This window comes from Notechis scutatus, chromosome 1 (assembly GCF_049901735.1).
Source record: "Notechis scutatus isolate UNSWTSFEM ecotype Mainland chromosome 1, rNotScu1.2, whole genome shotgun sequence".
NCBI classification, from domain to species: Eukaryota; Metazoa; Chordata; class Lepidosauria; order Squamata; family Elapidae; genus Notechis; species Notechis scutatus.
The window spans coordinates 224,371,876-224,391,041 of record NC_142009.1 but is presented as its reverse complement, the minus strand read 5'-3'; the positions used below and the strand labels follow the sequence as shown (position 1 = coordinate 224,391,041).

The 19,166-nt window shown below is 41.6% G+C and overlaps 1 protein-coding gene across 3 annotated transcripts in view; it reads right to left on the bottom strand.

Moving 5' to 3' along the window:
* VIL1 (villin 1) overlaps positions 1–19,166 on the bottom strand; it is a 49,170-nt gene that overhangs the window by 12,223 nt on the left and 17,781 nt on the right. For 2 of the 3 annotated variants that reach the window (XM_026665532.2, XM_087950382.1), the window contains exons 4-17: positions 16,977–17,070; positions 14,065–14,139; positions 12,145–12,341; positions 10,977–11,085; positions 10,508–10,618; positions 9,020–9,222; positions 7,071–7,149; positions 6,176–6,274; positions 5,217–5,370; positions 4,809–4,909; positions 2,977–3,114; positions 2,037–2,195; positions 1,073–1,252; positions 630–775 (exon numbers count right to left, since the gene is read on the bottom strand). In XM_026665532.2, coding sequence (XP_026521317.1) covers positions 630–775; positions 1,073–1,252; positions 2,037–2,195; positions 2,977–3,114; positions 4,809–4,909; positions 5,217–5,370; positions 6,176–6,274; positions 7,071–7,149; positions 9,020–9,222; positions 10,508–10,618; positions 10,977–11,085; positions 12,145–12,341; positions 14,065–14,139; positions 16,977–17,070 — 1,845 coding nt within the window. Of the gene's footprint in view, positions 1–629; positions 776–1,072; positions 1,253–2,036; positions 2,196–2,976; positions 3,115–4,808; positions 4,910–5,216; positions 5,371–6,175; positions 6,275–7,070; positions 7,150–9,019; positions 9,223–10,507; positions 10,619–10,976; positions 11,086–11,613; positions 11,736–12,144; positions 12,342–14,064; positions 14,140–16,976; positions 17,071–19,166 lie in introns of those variants that run through there. The other variant, XM_087950383.1, reaches the window with a different exon arrangement.

The following is a 19,166-nucleotide window of genomic DNA, read 5'->3' as shown; positions in this document are numbered from 1 at the left end:
TCGGCTGGCTTTGAAGGTGTTGTTTTTTAAAGAGACTATGTAGATGTAATCCCCAGATAGTGTTCTGGAGTTCTGTCTGAAGATGACATTTTTGGCTGTTGTATCCAATGCTGGCCTTATCACTAAGAAAGACTATGGCTTGGCTATGGAAGTTCAGAAACAGATGTGGTTAAACAGAAGGTTTAAGGAGGGGACAGGATCAATGGTGGCCTTTTAGCTGTAGAACTAAAACTCCCAGCATCCCATATATCCCATAGGTTGGAAAAGTTGAGAATTGTAGTGATAGGCCAGAGTTTCAGCCACCCATGGTGTAGCCTGAGCAAATAGCAGTAGCAATTAGCACTTAGACTTATACACCACTCCATAGTGCTTTTACAGCCCTATCTGGGCAGTTTACAGCATCAGCATATTGCCCCCAACAATCTAGGTTCTCATTTTACCGCTCTCTGAAGGACGGAAGGCTGAGTCAACCTTGAGCCCGTCAGGACCGATCTCCTGGCCGTCTGCAGAGTTGGCCTGCAATACTGCATTCTAACCCCTGAGCCACCGCTGCAAATGTTGTTTGCACAGCACTAGAGCAGATTGCTCTTCCCCTCTTCCCCCTTCTCCAGATGCTTGGAAGATGTTACCTTTTGTTGTTGGCATACTGAGACTTCCCACCTAGTGCAACCCAGAATGCTGCAGGCTCCTGGCCTTCTGCTACCACAACTTTCTCTGTCCTGGAGATCAGGTCGGAAACACTCTTGGCCATCTCTCGCTCGTCCCCACTGCAGCCCTGTGGAAGGAACCAATGTGGTAAATTGTGGAAATGATCAGGGAGGATCTGAACTGTGCTATTTTTTTAAGCCATACCTTGCCTGTTTCTTTCCAGCTTGAGGCTTAGATGCCAGTTATGGTCTCCCTTCTCATAGCAGGAAACTATGGCCCTTAGAAATTACTACCCATCCACTAACTTAGTCCTTGGTTGATGTCCTAGTTTATTAAGTTCTACTGTCTTGCATGCAGTACTAAAATTAGGGCTTCTGTGCTTATTTCTAATGCATGAGCTTCCCCATCATGGTACAGTACCTACCTTACCGTACCAGAGGTAACAGCAACTCTGGGTTTTAAGAATGAAGACATCATTGGAATTGAGGGAGGAGGCTCTGGGAGACACCTCCAAAGCCTTGGTGTTGTATTCATTAGTCCCATGAACTTGGAAAAGACGGGTGGGAGGTTCTGGTTCTGTATTACCAGCTCGGGAAGTACCACCCTGGGGAAGAAGGCAAAAGAAAAAAAAATAGAAATTAAATGCAGACAATAGAGCTGAGTACTGTACCTTCTACTTATCAATATCCCAAGTTTCCCCTGTTCATCTCTCATTTTCTTTCAAAACAGAAAATGTATTCAGGAGTAAAAAAAAAAAAAAACCCATCCCTTTGACAGAAGTATGTTAGTAAATAAATTTGGCTCTGGAAATTGCTGTCTGGAACCATCACTCCCTTCCTTCCTTCCTTCCTTCCTTCCTTCCTTCCTTCCTTCCTTCCTTCCTCCCTCCCTCCCTCTCTCCCCTCCTCCCTCCCTCCCTCCCTCCCTCCCTCCCCTCCCTCCCTCCCTCCATATCTAGTTAGAAGAAGACAAAGTGCTTAATCCTTTACTACTTGTCATTTTTCCATACTTAGCCTGTCCTTTCACTTATCCCATGTGCCAGAAACTGCTACTAACCATAATAGCAATAGCATTTACAGCCCTCTCTAAGCGCTTTACAGAGTCAGCATATTGCCCCCAACAATCTGGGTCTTCATAATGGTAAGCAAATGGAAATAACTTCCTCCAACAGAAGGACTTATAATAGCATTGTTCAGAAGGAGTCAAATGAGGTTAGAAAAATGCTTAGCAGGAAAAGGAAAATGCCTCTATCCCAATGCCATTGCTCAGGCAGAGCCTTTGGGATAACCCATCAGAGATCATCTCCACCACCTCTCTGTTAGGTCTTATTGGAAAGAGGGGAATGAAAGCAGGTAAATTATCTTGCAGTCTGCCTCTCCCCTACTTACCGCATACACCACCATGCGTCCTTTGAAAATGGCCATAAGATGAGCAGGTTCCTTGCCCATGGTCACTCGCACCTGCACAGGTTCACCATTATATGTTTGGTCCAGAGTGACAGCTTGGTAGGCAGAGGCAGTAATCTCATCCTTGGTGGCATGACGGCCCTGGGGAGCAGAGAGAAAACCCACTGAATCCTTCCGGAGAACATTCCAGTTGTTCCTTCAAAGGATTTCTATTTAAGGAATCTTGGAAACTTTACCATGCTTCACCGTCTGGTGCATTTTATATCTGCATTTAGTGCAGCAGAGGGGCACAACTTTCTTTTGGTAAAGAATCACGTCGGCTTTTTTGAGTGATAAGTGCCAGACCACAGTAAAAAAATAAATTTCATTTTAAATGAATGTACAGTTATCATTGTTCCCAGTATTGGTTCTCTTTCTTGTTAGAAATTACAGTTTCAACTTTTGAAGATGACTATGTGATGCTTAGGTAGCACAGTTCCAAGGTAGTGCATTTCTGATGAATCTCAGGCTTCATTCTTGACTCGAATTTGCAAATAATTCCTGGACTACATTTGTGCCTTGTGATCAAAGTCATCTTTGGTTAGGATTCTTTCTTAATACTTTACTAAATTTAAGGGAGTAACATTGAATATCTAGAACTAAGGGTTAATTTCCTGACAGGGAGAACAATTAATCAGTGGAACAACTTGTCTCCAGAAGTCATAGCTGCTCCATCACTGGAGATTCTCAGGAAAAGATTGCATAATCATTTGTCTGGGATGGTATAAGGCCTTGAGCAGAGGGTTGGACTAGAAGACCTCTGAGGTCCCTTCCAACCCTATGATTCTATTTCTCAATGAATTCCTGAATGGCATTTGATTCTCAATCTACATCCTCTCTGCCTATGCTTTCATTCTATCTGTTCCTTTCTTGGCATGCTCACCTGCCACATGTAAATGATGTAGTGTATCTTATTATAAACTAAATATTGGTAGAGGATAAGGTAGCAGTCACCACTGTAGAAATGCCCAAAGCTGCGACCCTCCACTGGCACCAGTTCTAAGTTCTCAATTCTCCAAACCTGTCAAGTAAAAAGTACAAAATTAGAGCAAGATGCCTGCTATGTAAGAAAATAGAATCCTTTGCATAACCAATGATGTGGGCAAAGTTAACACAAAGGATCCCCGTAACTGGAAACAGTGTCTGATGTCTCCCCCCCTCCCCAACTATAAAAATAACATCCTTCACATTATGAAAAGTGAATCAAATTTTGGAAATTGGGAGTGATAAATATATAGAATAGTGTTGTTTTCAATTGATGATGCTCTACTTATTTTTAAAAGGGCAATAAATTAATTATAGGTGCAAAATGGAAGAATCACCACTTTCATTTAAAACAAATTACCTGTCTATGAAGTCAAATTTAAAAATTGTGGCTACAGTGATGTGCTTCAATATGGATATTTTTGCATAAAGTTTCAGACAAAAGCAGCTCAATAAATTTATACTGTCAAGAATACTGGGAAATAAACAACTGCTGTACCGTAGTTCAAGGCTGCTATAAGATTAGGAAAAGTAATTCTGAAACATATGCAAATTGAATAAATCAGGCTTGTCCAACCCGCGGCCCACGGGCCGCATGCGGCCCAGGTCGCCTCGTAATGCGGCCCAACGCCCACCCCAACCTTCATGAAAGATCCAGTGAGGAGGAGGAGGAGAGGCAAGCGCAAGGCGGGGTGAGGCGAGCAACAGAAAAGGCGGGCAGCCGCAGCCCAAAAGTCCCGCCCCGCCACCTCCTGCTGTTGCTGCCACCGCCGCCACCGCTGCTGCTTCTGCCCCCGCCGCCGCCGCTGCTTCTGCCCCTGCCACCGCCGCTGCTGCTTCTGCCCCCGCCACCGCCGCTGCTGCATTTGCAGGAGGAGAGGTAGGCACAAGGCGGGGCGAGGCGAGCAACAGAAAAGGCGGGCAGCCGCAGCCCAAAAGTCCCGCCCCGCCACCTCCTGCTGTTGCCGCCCCCGCCGCCACCGCTGCTGCTTCTGCCCCGCCGCCGCCGCCACCGCTGCTGCATTTGCAGGAGGAGAGGTAGGCATGAGGCGGGCGAGCTTTCTTCCCACCCACCCCGCAAAATTTGGCCGGAAAATTAATAAAAAATAAATAATTTGCAGGAGGAGAGGTAGGCACGAGGCGGGCGAGCTTCTCCCCCGCAAAATTTGGCCGGAAAATAAAAATAATTTTTTTAATAAATAATAAATAATAATTTTATTTTATTTATTAATTTAATTTAATTTAATTATTTAATTAATTATTTAATTTAATTATGTGCGGCCCAAACCAAATTTTCATCTTCTAATGTGGCCCAGGGAAGGTGAAAGGTTGGACACCCCTGGAATAAATGAACTTAGAATTAAACCAATGGCTTCCTTACTGCAGATGCTTGATTATCTCCCGGATTAGTGTAGAAGTTTGTTATTTTGCTAAGACCTTCTATTCCTATATTTTTATCAAACTGTCTTCAATGAATCTAACAGATTCTAACTTTATAGTACAACAAATCTTGCTGATGAGATTGGAATAAAGAAGGTTCTTTATTTCAAAGCAATCAATTGGTCCATGGACTGATACTAATCCCAGATTATCAAGTGGTATACTTTCCTCCTTTACTGGGTAAGTCTTTGTACCTACATGGCATAAATGTTGCCACTCCTCAACTAGTGGAATCACTGATACAGATGCTCTATTTTATGAGTTTTTTAGGAAAACAAATATATTCTTTACCTGCGTCTCTCCAGAACCATCATCAACCATTTTGTGTTGAGCAGCCAACTCTGGCCTGGCATGCAAACTCGTGGCATCAAACTTCACTTGCTCCACCTTGGCTGTTGTTAGGGGGAGACAGAAGGTTAACGGATAGATCAGCTCTTTGGTGCAAGTTCAGTTTATTGCATGAGAGTAGGTAGCAACAAGATGGAACAGGCTTTGATTGTATGGATGGAATATGTGACAAGGTACTTTAATATAAGTCCTCTACTGTTTGTTACCCTCTAGCTATTGTTCTATTATTCTGAATGCTACAATATAATCATGCCGGCAAAGAACCTGTAGTAAGGAAGGGCTGAGTCCATACTTGACAGAAGTTGCCTCTGCCTAATTGCTCCTCTGCTGTGTACAGACTCCAGCATTTACCTATTTTTCCAACTGTATGAGTCTTCCCAAAGCCAGTGGTTTGACTGTGAATGGTCCATTTCTGAAACAGCTGCCTGAAAACGGCCGATTCAGAGCCATCATTTTCGGTCTCCACACTAGTGGTAGGTGAGTAGTTTTTTGCTTTGATGAAACCCTGAAATGGAAAATAGGAATATTCACAATAGGAATCATATTCTTCTTTTTCATAGGGAGCCAACAGTTTCATTCAAGAGAACTTACTGGTCTCCACTAAATTATCTAAAATAGAAACTTCTTTATAACAGAAAAAATCGCTTTCAATAAAGCATATATTTAGAATTATTTGATGAATTATAATTCAGGTATCATGCCACAAGAAATTAAAATAAACCATGGATTGTTTTCTTTTTAAAAAAGGCAACTATTTTAATATTTATGGGTTTTTTATTCATTTGGGGGCGGGGCTCAAGATTATCTTTTTATCTAAACATAATTTTTCTTCCTCGTAATGGTATTTTCCTTTGTGTCATAAAGTATCTCCAATTAATTCTAGTAAGCATTAGTAGTTGTTCTTAACATTTCATAGCCAGGCATTTTGTATTCTTTGAGGAATCTGAGTTAATATTTCCTGGAATTTACTGTCAAACCAAGAACATTCTTGTAAAAATTCCTACAATTAGGGATAGAGGAAGTTTTCACTGCATATGATATACTTTCTTGTTTTGTTTTATTGATGTCTACCCAATCCTATGAAATGAAAAAGGACACAAAGAATAAAGACAGGTTGCAATAGCAATATGTTGGTTCAAAATAATATGGATGGCGATCGAGTCAAAAGAATTGAATCTCTTTAAAAGTTAGGAGAACAAATATGGAAACCCTCTTCTAGGATGGTCAAGATTCCTGAAACTTTTGTGTTGTGGTCCCAACTTTGCCTCCATCCCAAAGACATTTATCCAGATAATCACATCTTGACTCACCAAAGCCCTTGACAGGGCCTGCTGCTTCTCTTCCTTGCTGGAGTGTTTGCCCTTCCACACAAAGATCTTCATACCACCTTGGTCCAAGATGTAGCAATCCTAACAAGAGACAAAGCAAGTTCTTGTTTTAAGATTATTTTGTTAGGAGACAGCTGTGTCTCCTAAGATTGTTTTATTAGGAGACAGCTGTGTGAACAGAATATTTTTTCCTGTCAGATATTATTGTCAAACTCTGGCTCTACCCCCTCCCTGCCTCTGTGACTATGGAATAGAAAGATTAATATCATTTACTATTCTGTTTTATGATTCACTTGCTGAATATAAAAACAGATAGAATAACTCTACAAATTCTTCCATACAAAGTTTCTTTTATTGGATTATATTATGTATCCTCAAGGTGACTCACAGTTATGTCGAGATGCATCTGATGTCCAATTCTTTGCATAGTTGAAATCGTAGTGTAAATGATATTAATCTTTCTATCCCATAGTCGCAGAGGCAGGGGGTAGAGCTGCCACCATGGCTCTACCCCCTGCCTCTGTGACTATGGGATAGATGTTCAGGCAAGAGTGAGGGAGCCTCCCCCCACCCAACAAGGGTCAATTTAGTGACCAGTCAGGATTACAGATGTGACCACATGACATGGACTACATTTCCCAGGATACCTTAACTATATTTACCAATGATGCATTCCCTTAAGGGGACAGTTCACAATTCCTAACTATCCCATTAACTCTAAACTGTCTGGACAGCACAACACCCTCTTTTGCTTCTCAGTCTGGGATTAAAGTGGCAGTAGAAGGTGTCCATTTATGAGAGTTGTGCACTGAGGTATGTCATTGCTTCTTCCCTCCACCAACAAATGTGCAAGTTCAACCTAATGGAAATCTCTTACCTCATGCTTCAGAAGGTCTTGGGTAAGGGGCTGGATGGCAACTTCCTGCACAAGTAGATTCCCTTCTACGTCAGAGACACTTGGAAGAAAGCAGAGTGTTGTCACAGAACAAATCTTAAGGGGTTGTTTACCACAAGGCTCCCCAAGCCCCAGGGTGTGGCCCACCACTAGGCCATGGGTCATTTGGAACTGGGGCGTGGAAACAGTGAGCACATACCCACATGTGTGAGCAACGGGTGAGTGTGTGTGTGCGTGTGTGTCTGCAAGCTCCATTTGTGGGAGCAGCAGGCCTGCGTGCCGCCGCTCACGCAAATGGAGCTGTGCGCATGTGTGGTTGCTTGCCAGCCACTTGTGTAAAACCATCCCCTTCTCCCCTCTTCCTTCCCCTCCTTGATCCTCAAAGCCAGAAAGGTTGGTGAACTCTGGCTTACAACCTAAGATCTCCACAACAAAAAATGAAGATTGGGCTAATATGTAGCATAGGGCAGTGGCCCGGTACCGGCATCACAAAATGATCCGTAGCCCGGTACTGGCATCAGCACGCATGACAAGGCCAGCCAGCCATCCCCGCCACCTTCAACTCCTCCGTTGTACCTTTTTGTGCTTTCTTAATCTCCTCCGCCATCGGGACGGCTCTTCGTTCGAAGCCGCTCCCCCCTTGATGAAACTAAGGCACGAGGATTCCTTCAGGACCCAAATGCCGCTTTCCAACCGGAAAAGCTCATCCAGAAGCACTTTCTCGTCGAAACAAGATGGCGGCGCCCAGCAAACCGGCACCCCAGTAGAAAATGATCCACGGACCGGTACCGGTCCGGGGCCCGGTGGTTGGGGACCCCTGGCATAGGGGACCTCATCTTTTAGAGAATCTCATACACAGATTTATATTTTTTTCCCTCAGATATATGACACATGATTTCTTTATCCCACCTGCACAAAAATCTGATTTTTATATTACTTTTAAGCTTTCATATTATTGTTTAAAAGGATCGATGCAAAGAGCAGGGAAAGGAAGAAGATTCTTTTTTAATGCTTTTGTTTTGTTTTATTGTTGCAGTTGCAGCGAAGTCCTTGCCATCCCAAATATAGCAGTGTGTCTCCCCAAACACTGGAGGGCAAGGGAAATCTCCCGTAAGGCCTCTTTTCCTATCTTAATATTCCCTTCAAATATCTAAGGACCGCTGTTTCTATTGCAGCCTTCCTCAAAGTCTTCTCTTTCCTGACCAGTTGTTGATGGGGGCTGTAGACTAATACATCTGGAGGGTTGCAGGCCGTAAAAGGCTGTTAGATGCCTTCTGTTACTAACTCATATAACATGGCTAGTTTTTACGAACTGAAATTAAGAAACATTTGGCAACGCTAGTATTACCAAATAACAAAGGTGGGGGGGGGGGTCTCAGGTTGTTAGAGTAACTATCCTGAAATCACTTGAAGTTCCATGGTTGTATGAAGAGATGAAGCAGGATTGCCCGCCTCACAAATCCTGTTCATGTGGCCTCCAGACTTCTCTCTAATTACACTTGCCCACAAACAGCAGTGCGGCCTTTCATCGCTTGGAGGTGGGAACATAAAAGTTTAAAATAGCATTTTATTTATGTAAATATCCTCTAATGCTGTATTTGGTAGACGTGCAAGAGAACAAAATAGTGGATTCACCCACATGTATCGTATGACATCTTTGTATTATTGTCCTGCTTGCCATGTTTCTGCCCTCATCTTTCTAAAAGCATTAAGTACAGCCCCTATTCAGTAGAGAGTTATTTGGCTAATGCAACGTCACTGCAGAATAAGGGTAAAAATGCTTTATAGTGAACCTTTATTTTCTTGAATACTGAGGAAATGATCATTCCCATTTGCACCTAAAGATTTGTCCTTCTTTCCTGCAATTATATCGTCCACGCAACATCTTTGCCTACCTCTGGCTCCCAGAATAACCTGCTAGTAATACTCACTGGTATAGCTTTAGAGAGGATTTCAGTTTCTGGTCCACTACAGCATCTGGAATGGCCGGTTGGATGTTTCTCTTCTCTCCAAGCATATAGAACATGATTTTCATGAGTGCAGGAGATGCATCTTCATTTTCACCATCCACTATAGCCACCTGTGCTCGGCCACCACGCTCTCGGTCACGAATGTCCTTGGCTAGATTCATGCCCTATGGAAAAGGTCACCATCTCAAGCCAATGTTAGAAGTTGCAAAAGAAAATCAGAATAATGCTGAACTAATAAAGAGTTATAGAAATAAAACCGGCTACTTGATTGTGGCTCAAGCCCTACATGCTTGTGTCACTCTCTCTCTCTCTCTCTCTCTCTCTCTCACACACACACACACACACATACACAGGGAGACCAAGAATTTGGCAACTTCAAGTAACTCATAGAGATCTCTGGATTTTGAAACAATCATACAGTAGATTCCTTGACATTTGATTTCATTCCTGCTACAGGAAGAAAGTGAGCATGACTTTTTTTCATGCAACAGAATTTGGAGGACAGATGAGTGGAAATTTCTGAAGAAAGTAAATTATGAGAATGTTGTTCAAAGTGAAGGCATTCTTGAGTTGTTCATGGGTGTAGAAATAAACTAGAAGCTAGTTAACATATGGAGAAATGGAGAACAAAGAAAGCATCAGCTTTAAAATTGGCTAAGCTATATTACTAAACATGTAGCATGTACCTACTCAAAATATTCTTCATACTCTCTCCTGTTTATTTGTGCTATTGATTCAAAAAAGCAAAGGGCATGTCCTGAAAAATCTTATGTCTAGAATATAACCCGGGGTGGGGGGGGGTGTTGCTAAGGAGAGATGCAATTTCCAAAGATGAACCGTTTACAATTCCACAGCAATCTCTATTTCTTTTCTCTCTTTTTGCAAATTCACATAATTAAGAGACATTTCAATATCTTGTGGTTAAGTATACCTATTTGAGGAATAGAATGGACAAAAATGACAAAAAATAGCTTTTTGAATGCATTGAATTTCTATTCCTGAGTGGCTGTTTGCTTCCAAAGTGAAGTATTTCTCAAGATGATTCAGTAAATATTCCATGGCAGCCTTTGAAAAAGAAAGAAATTATCCCATTGTTCTCTTTCCTTTTTTTCCTTAAGTGATTTATGTCACCCATCTCAACACAGAGCCTCTAGGCGGCTAACAATACGTAAACATATACCAACAAACCACAACCACCACCAACCCAAAACAATATAACCAAATATCAAAAAATACACATAAACAAAACAATACAGATGATATACTGGTAGTGGCTACATTTGCTCCCAACTTCAGTTTCTAACATGTATGTTCTGTTAGCTATATGGGTTCTTGCTTTTCGATTTCAGGTATCAAATTTCCTTATACCCATCATTGTGCAAAGCTCAACATCCAATCTCCTCTTTCCCTGCCTCTCCACCCAGCTTCCTCCATTTCCACCTGACCCACCTTCAGCCGTTCCAAACGGTTGCTTTCAGGACCATTCCACTGGATGATGAGCTTCCCCAAGTCCAACAGGAAGACATCTCCCAAATTGAAGCTGTTCCAGTTCATCTCCACCTATTCAAGACAAGAGCAGAGATGAGAGAAGACTAACTGTAAAGGAAGCACAGCTGGATTCTCAGAGGGGGATGTTCTGGGGTGGGGGAGAGTAGAAGACTTTACCAAAGACGGAAGCACAACATTTGCAAAAGTAGTGATCGCATGGCTATGTCGTGAGGATAAAAGTGCTAGCACATCTAAAAAAAGTAAACATTTCATAGAAGATTTGTATCATGCCAGTGTACAGGGATGAATATGATGTTTTAGCACCTTCATAAATGGTATCTAAAGAACCTGGTATTTTAACCCAGGAGCTTTTATTAGCAGCTCATCTACTAGTCCTTGCCGTCCCCTTCCCCTTTGATCTCTGACCTACCTCTCCAGCCACTACATTTTTCTTCCCCTTGACATGCAGTAGCCGTTGCACGTTGTAAGTGTTGGTTTCCACGTGTTTCATACCTGAGGCCACACCACCCTTCTTATAGCTGCAGAAGAAATACAGGGTCATATTGTGGACTGCAAAAGATATAACTCCACCACGATAACAAGTTCAGTCTCTCCACAAAAGGGGGGGAAAATGTTTCCCCGGTTGTCGTATGTAAAATAACCAGATATTTTTTTACTATCTAATTCCATGTACGCCTTCATGTTTTTCATGCTTCCTATTTCTATCTTCAGGCCATTTAGGCAATCACCTTTTTTTCAAGCTGCTCCTTGTCATAAATATCACACTAAGTCACAAAACGGCATGCTCCCTTTTGTGTGAGCCTAGCCATTCTGAACAGAAGCTATGATGTATGGCTTAGCATGTTGTGTGAACCCAACAAGCATAGCTTATCCAACAAAATGTGGCTAAGCATATCAGAGTTTGGAGTCCCCATATGAACTAAATCATAATCCACAAATATTCATACCTGTGTTTCCCCGAAAATAAGACCCTGTCTTATTTTTTTTTGTCACCAAAAAAGGCACCAGGTCTTATTTTCAGAGGGGGGTGTCATCCACTGACCCACCTCACTTTGGATGCATCACCCCCAGCTTCCTCTTCACTGTTAGAGGCCTTCAGTAACTTCTTCAGCCTTCGGATAGTTGCAGCTAAGCCTTGCACACCTGGGCCCATTTCTTCTGCAGCCAGCAAAGCTTTCCTGAAGGCCTCTGTAGTCAATAACAGAGCTTCAGATCAATCCAAAGCTCTGTTATCGGCTACATAGGTCTTCAGGAAAGTCCTGCTGCCACTACTAAACCAATTCTAAGTTTCACCCTATAATCGTGGTAGCTCTGCCCATCCACATTAGTTCTGTTCTGTTTTGTTTTTCTTAATTCCAAATATTGAAGACCAAAATTGCATTTGGAAAACACATGAAAAACAGACATATTTCTAAATCCATAGCAGAGCTACTTAGGGCAGCTGTTGCTAATCAAGATAACTATTGATGTTGATCTATTCAGCATGGGCAGCTCTATTTCAGCCCCAGCTGGGTGCTGGGTAAGTCACCAGAATTATGCAGACTGGTCCCAAAAAGATGGCCCAGAGCCTTACGTACACAAGGCCTTGCTTGAAGTGACTCCGAAATGTGTCACTCTCATAATTTTGAGTCTCCCGGTGCTGTACAGCAGCTCCACCCAGGTGCTCATCCATTTGTGTTGTGTAGATGGCAGCTGCACCTTGTTCATCCTGAGATGATGAACTGCCCAGCCAGAAATGGATGTCATAGGTGAACGTATTCTGAATCTTGTTTGTCTGAGTTAGAAAAAAGAATGAGCTAAGATCAAATCAAGTTTGTTTGTTTCAAAACCCTGAAAAGCTAAACTCAGTTCTGTAAACAACACAGTGCCACCCATGATATTAAGGACTGCTTACTACTATGAATAGCAACCCACTGTTGCATTTCACTTATATTTTTCTATTGTTATTCAAAACTCCCAAGTCCTGGCTCTCTTTTTTAATGCTCAGCTGTCTTGGTAAGCTTGTAACATTTAACCTGCTTGTATCATATGCAAAAGAATAAGGTATTACAGGGTTTGGGCTTTGATCTAACTCAATTTCTTCTGTGCCTCTACCCATCTCTTATACTAGTATCTGCATTTCAGGTCATCATTATGTCAATAATCCAGAATATGTACAATGTAAAGAGATGTGTATGCTCACATTTCACAAATAATAAAAAGGTGGGAATGAATAGAATATGGGAAATAGATTTTGGATGTCCACCCTAGTTTTTGGCCAAATATAACTTTCAGTGCAGTTTCCAATAAGCAAAAACAGCATAGTAGTTGAGCTAACATTTAAAGAAGATTTAAAGTGTAATAGCTTTTAAAATAAATGAGAAAAAAACCAAGCTTTAATTTATCACTTGACTTTAGACTGTTCAAAGCTCTTTTTGTACTTAAATACTTCTAGCAGATTAATCGAAGTCATTGGAAAATTCCATAGCCAATTCTGATTAAATTTAGCTCTAACCAATTATCTTGTAGTGATTCAAAAGAAATCTTTTAACATAAGGCAGAGACAAATTATTATTTCCAGTTTGAGTAAGAGTGGTGCCTAACCACACCTGAAAATTAATGCCAGAGATGAGCTTTGACCTGGGTGTGCACTGTGTCTTGATTAATTACAGTCTTCTCTGCAATACCTGCTGCATCAGCTTTCAACAGTTTTTCACCTATGCGCAGATTTTAAGCAAGACCTATGTACTCATACATTTTGCATTAACTACTAAGACTACTACTACTACTACCACCACCACCACTACTACTACATAATATATAACAACGGTTCTTTCCGGCTTTGCAGACCGGCCAGGGTGGGAGGCGGGGGGAGAGGGGACAGTATGTGGCAGGCAAGCACACGCAGCTCTATTTGACACATGTGCAAAGGGAGTGTGTGCACGTGCTCACATGGCACTTGTGCTAGTGGGAATGCGCATACACGTTCTCGCACGCCCCTTCCACGGTCTGGTTCCAAATTGTTCAAGGCTCTGGAGTGGGCTGCAGCCCAAGGGTTGGGGACTCCTGATATATAAAATCAATATAATGATCAACCATGGCAAGTTTTGACAAAAAAAAACAGCAAGAAAACAAAATTTTGCTTTTTGACCTAAAGAAATGATCGAAAGATGGGAACGTAAATAGGAGTGGTTTTGAAAACTACCTGCCGTTTAATGAGAGTTATACATAAGCTCTGGCAGATAGCCCCGTGTTAATGTATAACCAGTAATAAGAGTAGGCAACATTCCTCCTGTTCTAATTCTACACTATCAATCGTCCAGGATTAGTTGCACTTCCCTTGTAAAAAAAAGCAAGCTTTGCATATCTGTGTCAAACGTTTTTAGATTTGTCCCTAGTTGTGCACAAACTTCCGTGTAAGCCACCTTCCTCCCTCTGAGCTTATTATGTCCCAGCATTCAGCCCGCATAGTTCACGGGATACGAAACACCCCCTCTCCTTTTCTTAGTTCCTTTTACCGAAAGCACAATATAGGCATCCCCTTCATAGAAGTTCCCGTAGGTCTTGGGTGGTATGGGCACCATCTCCATGTTCTGGAAGGAAAACGGGGGGAAAGAATCAGGAGGCTTAAAAACAAAAAAACTAGATCTCTCATGTACAGTTTAGCCCTCGACTTACAACACGGTTAAGCCCAATTCCCATTGCTAAGCAAGGCAGTTGCTAAGTGAGGTTTGTCCCAGTGGTGGGATTCAAATTTTTTAGCTACCAGTTCTGTGGGCGTGGCTTGGTGGGCATAGCTTGGTGGTTGTGGCTTGGTGGGCATGGCAGGGGAAGGATACTGCAAAATCTCCATTCCTACCCCACTCCAGGGGAAGGTTACTGTAAAATCTCCATTCTCTCCCCACCCCACTAACCTGCTTTGCAGCTCTGTTCTCCTGTGCAGGACAACAAAAGAAGACCCAGCCTATCAGCTGGGACTCGAGAGGCAGAGAATAGATGGGGGCGGGGCCAGTCAGAGGTGGCATTTGCCAGTTCTCTGAACTATTCAAAATTTCCGCTACCGGTTCTTCAGAACTGGTCAGAACCTGCTGAATACCACCTTTGGTTTGTCCCATTTTACACATATTTTTTTGCTACAGCTGTTAAGTGAATCACTGCCATTGTTCGTGAATCATGCAGTCATTAAGTGAATCTGGCTTTTGCCTGTCAGAAGCCGGATGGGAAGGTTACAAATGGTGATCATGTGACCCTGGGACCATGCAACTGTCATAAATACATGCCAGTTGCCAAGCGCCCAAAATGCGATCACGTGACCCTGGCAATGGTCATAAGTGTGAAAACTGGTCACAAGTCACTTTTTCCAGTACCATTGTATCTTAGAAAGGTCACTAAAGGAATGGTTGTAAGTTGGGGACTATCTGTATTCTCTCTACTTGTTCTGCTTGTTTTTCCAGCAAATTTCTTCGGCTTTTAAAATATATCTTTTCTGCCTATGGAGATTCCCAGTCATCCAGGTCACAGTTGCCCCAAACGAAGGTGCTTTTCAAAAGGCAGCTGGACATTTTTGGGTATTTTTTTTTCCCCTTGAAGACATTTCGCTTCCCATCCAAGAGGCTGAAGAACTGAAGAAGCTTCTTGGATGAGAAGCGAAATGTCTTCAAGGAAGAAAAAAATACCCAAGAATGTTCAGTTGCCTTTTGAAAAGCACTGATTGGGACAATTTTTTCTGTCCTTCACTTGAATCCTATATATTCAACCATATTGCAGCCAGATAATACTATCCTTCTCCTTCTGAAAATTCTCTAAATTTTTTACAGGATCTCCTGATTTTTTCTTGATGGGGAAGGTGGGGAGAGTTGATACAGAATATAATTCCTGGCCATTCTGATTTGTTTATGCAATATTGTATTACCTGAGTTTTAGACGGCTCTAAGCCGTTTATACTTCAACAATGCACATCATTAAAACCAGTTATTGAAACAACACAACGGTCCTCATTGTGTAAAATAACAAGCATTATACAATGCACTCATTATCCATCAATGTTCATTCACAGCCTCACATTCTTGTTTGCTGAAGGCCTTCCAGAATAAGCAAAAAAAAAAAAAAAGAGGGTTTTTTATGAGCCACCACAAGGGAAGAGGCTGTTCTTGGCCCTGAATGGAGCTGTTTCATAGGAGGGGAGCCTTCACCAACATGCCCACCTCTCTGTTCCCACTGGTCAGGTCTCCTAACAAGCCAGCAAGCTTGGAATTGGCTAATAAAAGCTTGATCACTTTGCTTAGCTGCAAAATGAGATCCACTTTACTTTAGAAAACTATGCATGCAAATAGCATCTGCTGGAACCCAGAGATATTGAAAGAATTGCACTGGTCAACAGGAAGGGATAATTCAATCTTTTTTTTTTTCCCTTCTACACTTGCAGGAGGATCCTTTCTTTAAAGCTGCCTTTTGCATGGAGAGGAAAAACCCTTCTGTCTGCCATGAGGATTATCAAAACTTGACTGCAAAAATCCAGGAAGCCTCTAGATGGCATCAAGGCATTTGCTACCAATTAATAGTTGCCTGGATTTTGCATCCGATACAGATAGTCTGGGGGTAGGGCTGATCTTAACAGCTGAAAATGGACAGCCCAGGTTTGAGACCTGAAACGCTGCACGACAGGGTGAACTCCTGTTGCTTGCTCCAGCTCCAGGTTGTAAGTCACATTTTTCAGTGAAGGTTGTAATTTTGAACAGTCATTAAATAAAAAGTTGTAAGTCAAAGACTACCTGTATAAGGTAGCCTTGCTTAGCGTACAGAGCAGGCTAGTCACAAGTGGCTTCCTGTATAAATGTCAAATATGTAGAGCAGAATTAAGTTGGGAAACATGACAAGAAGGGTGGAAGGGAGGGGGCAGCACTGTAGGCCTGCTGAGTCTTAACCCTTTCCTTGACTTACATTTTTTTCCCCCTGAAAATTGTTTCCCATAAAACATGCCCGGATTATTTCTTAAAATAGCGGATTGACTACCAGCTGTTGAGTTACTAGTGTAAACAGTTCTTTCTATTTTTTTTTTCCAGTTTGCATTCGTTTTTGCTGTTATGATTATAATCCACAAGAACATTACTATAAAAGCCTAACGGATAAGGCCAAAATAAGCATTTAAATTTGAATTTATTAAAGGTAGCCAGTATGTTCAGTCTTGTTCTTTAAAGAATCCCTTTTTCTGTAATATTAATATTAGATCTTGGTAACACCTTTTTGATTTTCCTGAGGCTGGTTTCACCCTTTGGGAAGCTACAAGTTGAATAGCTCTTGGTGGAATATTGGAATATAAAAATGCCATCAACTGCTGGTTTCTTCTACAGAGTACATCTGTCCATCCGTTCTATGGACTACTGTCCATCCATCCATGTGCACTTTTATGCATATTCACATTCATTCTCACCTCAATTCTCCATATTTGAAGTCCAGGTGTGGTTTTGTTCAGAGTCTTGGTGACTTTGGTATTAAGTTCCGGCATGGTGACTAATCCTTTGTAGCTGGATTTGGACAGGGGATGGAAAAGAACATTAGCAACAGCCCAGGACAAAAATAGTATGTGCCAAGTGACATTTGAACTTTCCAGATGTAACTCGACCAGCCTTGGAATCCCCAGACTTCATCTCTACAGTATACTCAATTCTAATTAGTTGGATATTGCTAATTAACTTTTTTTTTTAAAAAAAAAAGACAAACACGGAATATCTTACCATTTGTATTCATTCAGCTCATGCGCTTAAATGAATGCTTCGTACTTCCTTGGGATGCTAAACCTGTACAGCTTGAGCGTCAATAGTTAGCAAGTGCCGTTTTGGAGAATTACGATCTTAATTATTAGGTAGATGAACTCAGTGAAGGATATATCTTAAGAGAGACTGAGAGCACACAAGGTTTTGCCTTCCTCTACTCTGTGAGTTTCTGGTCGGGCCTTTGAGCATCCTTGGGAATTTTCCAGTAAGGAGAAAAATTCCAATGTGAGATATAATTATCAGTGCACTTAATGCACAATTACTGCTGCAGGACATTTGTGTAATTTCCTTATGTATATGCTTTTTCAGTAACATGCATAGAAATCTTAAAAATAGATTTAATTAAGCTTGGAAGACACTCTATTTTTGTTGTTGTGCATTTGACAATTTCAGACAATTTCTGAGGAAAACAATCCCAAATTCTGGAAGAGGAGCATGGAAACCTTTATCAAGACAAATCACTGATCCATTTAATTCAGTATTTTTTTCATTGACTGGCAGCATGATTTCAGATGGGAATCTCTTCCAGCATTATCTGGGGAGGTCAGGAATTACATTTGGGGCTTTCTCCTTGCACTCCTGGGCTGTATTCATTCCCTCACTTCCCTCACTCTTGGAAACATTAATAAATATTATCTGGAATAAAGCAGCAGAATCAGTGGGAATGCCTTTTGCAATTCAATGGGGGGAGATTGCTATGTCTAGCATAGTTTGCTATCATGTTGACAATGATCAACTTTCTTGATTGGCTAACATAATATAATTTTTAAATTGCTTCAGTTTTAAACCATTGAATTCTTTTCTCAAAGTAGCTGAACTTTATATCAGGGTTCAATATAAGAAGTAGGCAGGGGTGGGATTCAAATAATTTAACAAGTGGTTCTCTGCCCTAATGGTTTCTTCCAACAACCAGCTCACCAAACTGCTCAGAAAGTTAACAACCGCTGGAAGTAGGGTTAATCAACTGGAAGTAGGGCTTATCAACTGGAAGTAGGGCTTATCAACTGGAAGTAGGGCTTATCAACTGGAAGTAGGGTTAATCAACTGGAAGTAGGACTTATCAACTGGAAGTAGGGCTTATCAACTGGAAGTAGGGCTTATCAACTGGAAGTAGGGTTAATCAACTGGAAGTAGGGTTAATCAACTGGAAGTAGGGCTTATCAACTGGAAGTAGGGTTAATCAACTGGAAGTAGGGCTTATCAACTGGAAGTAGGGCTTATCAACTGGAAGTAGGGTTAATCAACTGGAAGTAGGGCTTATCAACTGGAAGTAGGGTTAATCAACTGGAAGTAGGGCTTATCAACTGGAAGTAGGTCTAATCAAATGTGGTGATACAGGTAGTCCTTGACTTACAACCATTTATTTAGTGACTATTTGAAGTTGCTACGGCACTGAAAAAAGTGACTTATGACAATTTTTATCTGTATGACAGTTGCAGCATCCCCATGGTCACATGATCAAAATTTAGACGCTTGGCAACTGGTATGTATTCATGACAGTTGCAATGGCTCAAGGTCCTGTGATCACCTTTTGCAGCCTTCAAATGGAGCTAAGATCCATTTAAGAACCGCATTACCCTTTTTACAAATGCAGGGATTCCCTGTGGTGTGAAAGCTCGTAAAATGGGGCAAAACTCACTTAATATCTGTCTTCCTTAGATACAGAAATGTTGGGCTCAATTGTGATCATAAGTCAACAATTACCTGTGTAGTTAAACCTGACTGATAATAGAGACCCAAAAGCTTCAGCTGTTGTTGGAGAACTGATATTCCCGATATCTGTTATACCCACCTGTTGCTTGAAATAGGGCAAATCTAAGCAAATGCAGCTATTATCTCATTAGGGT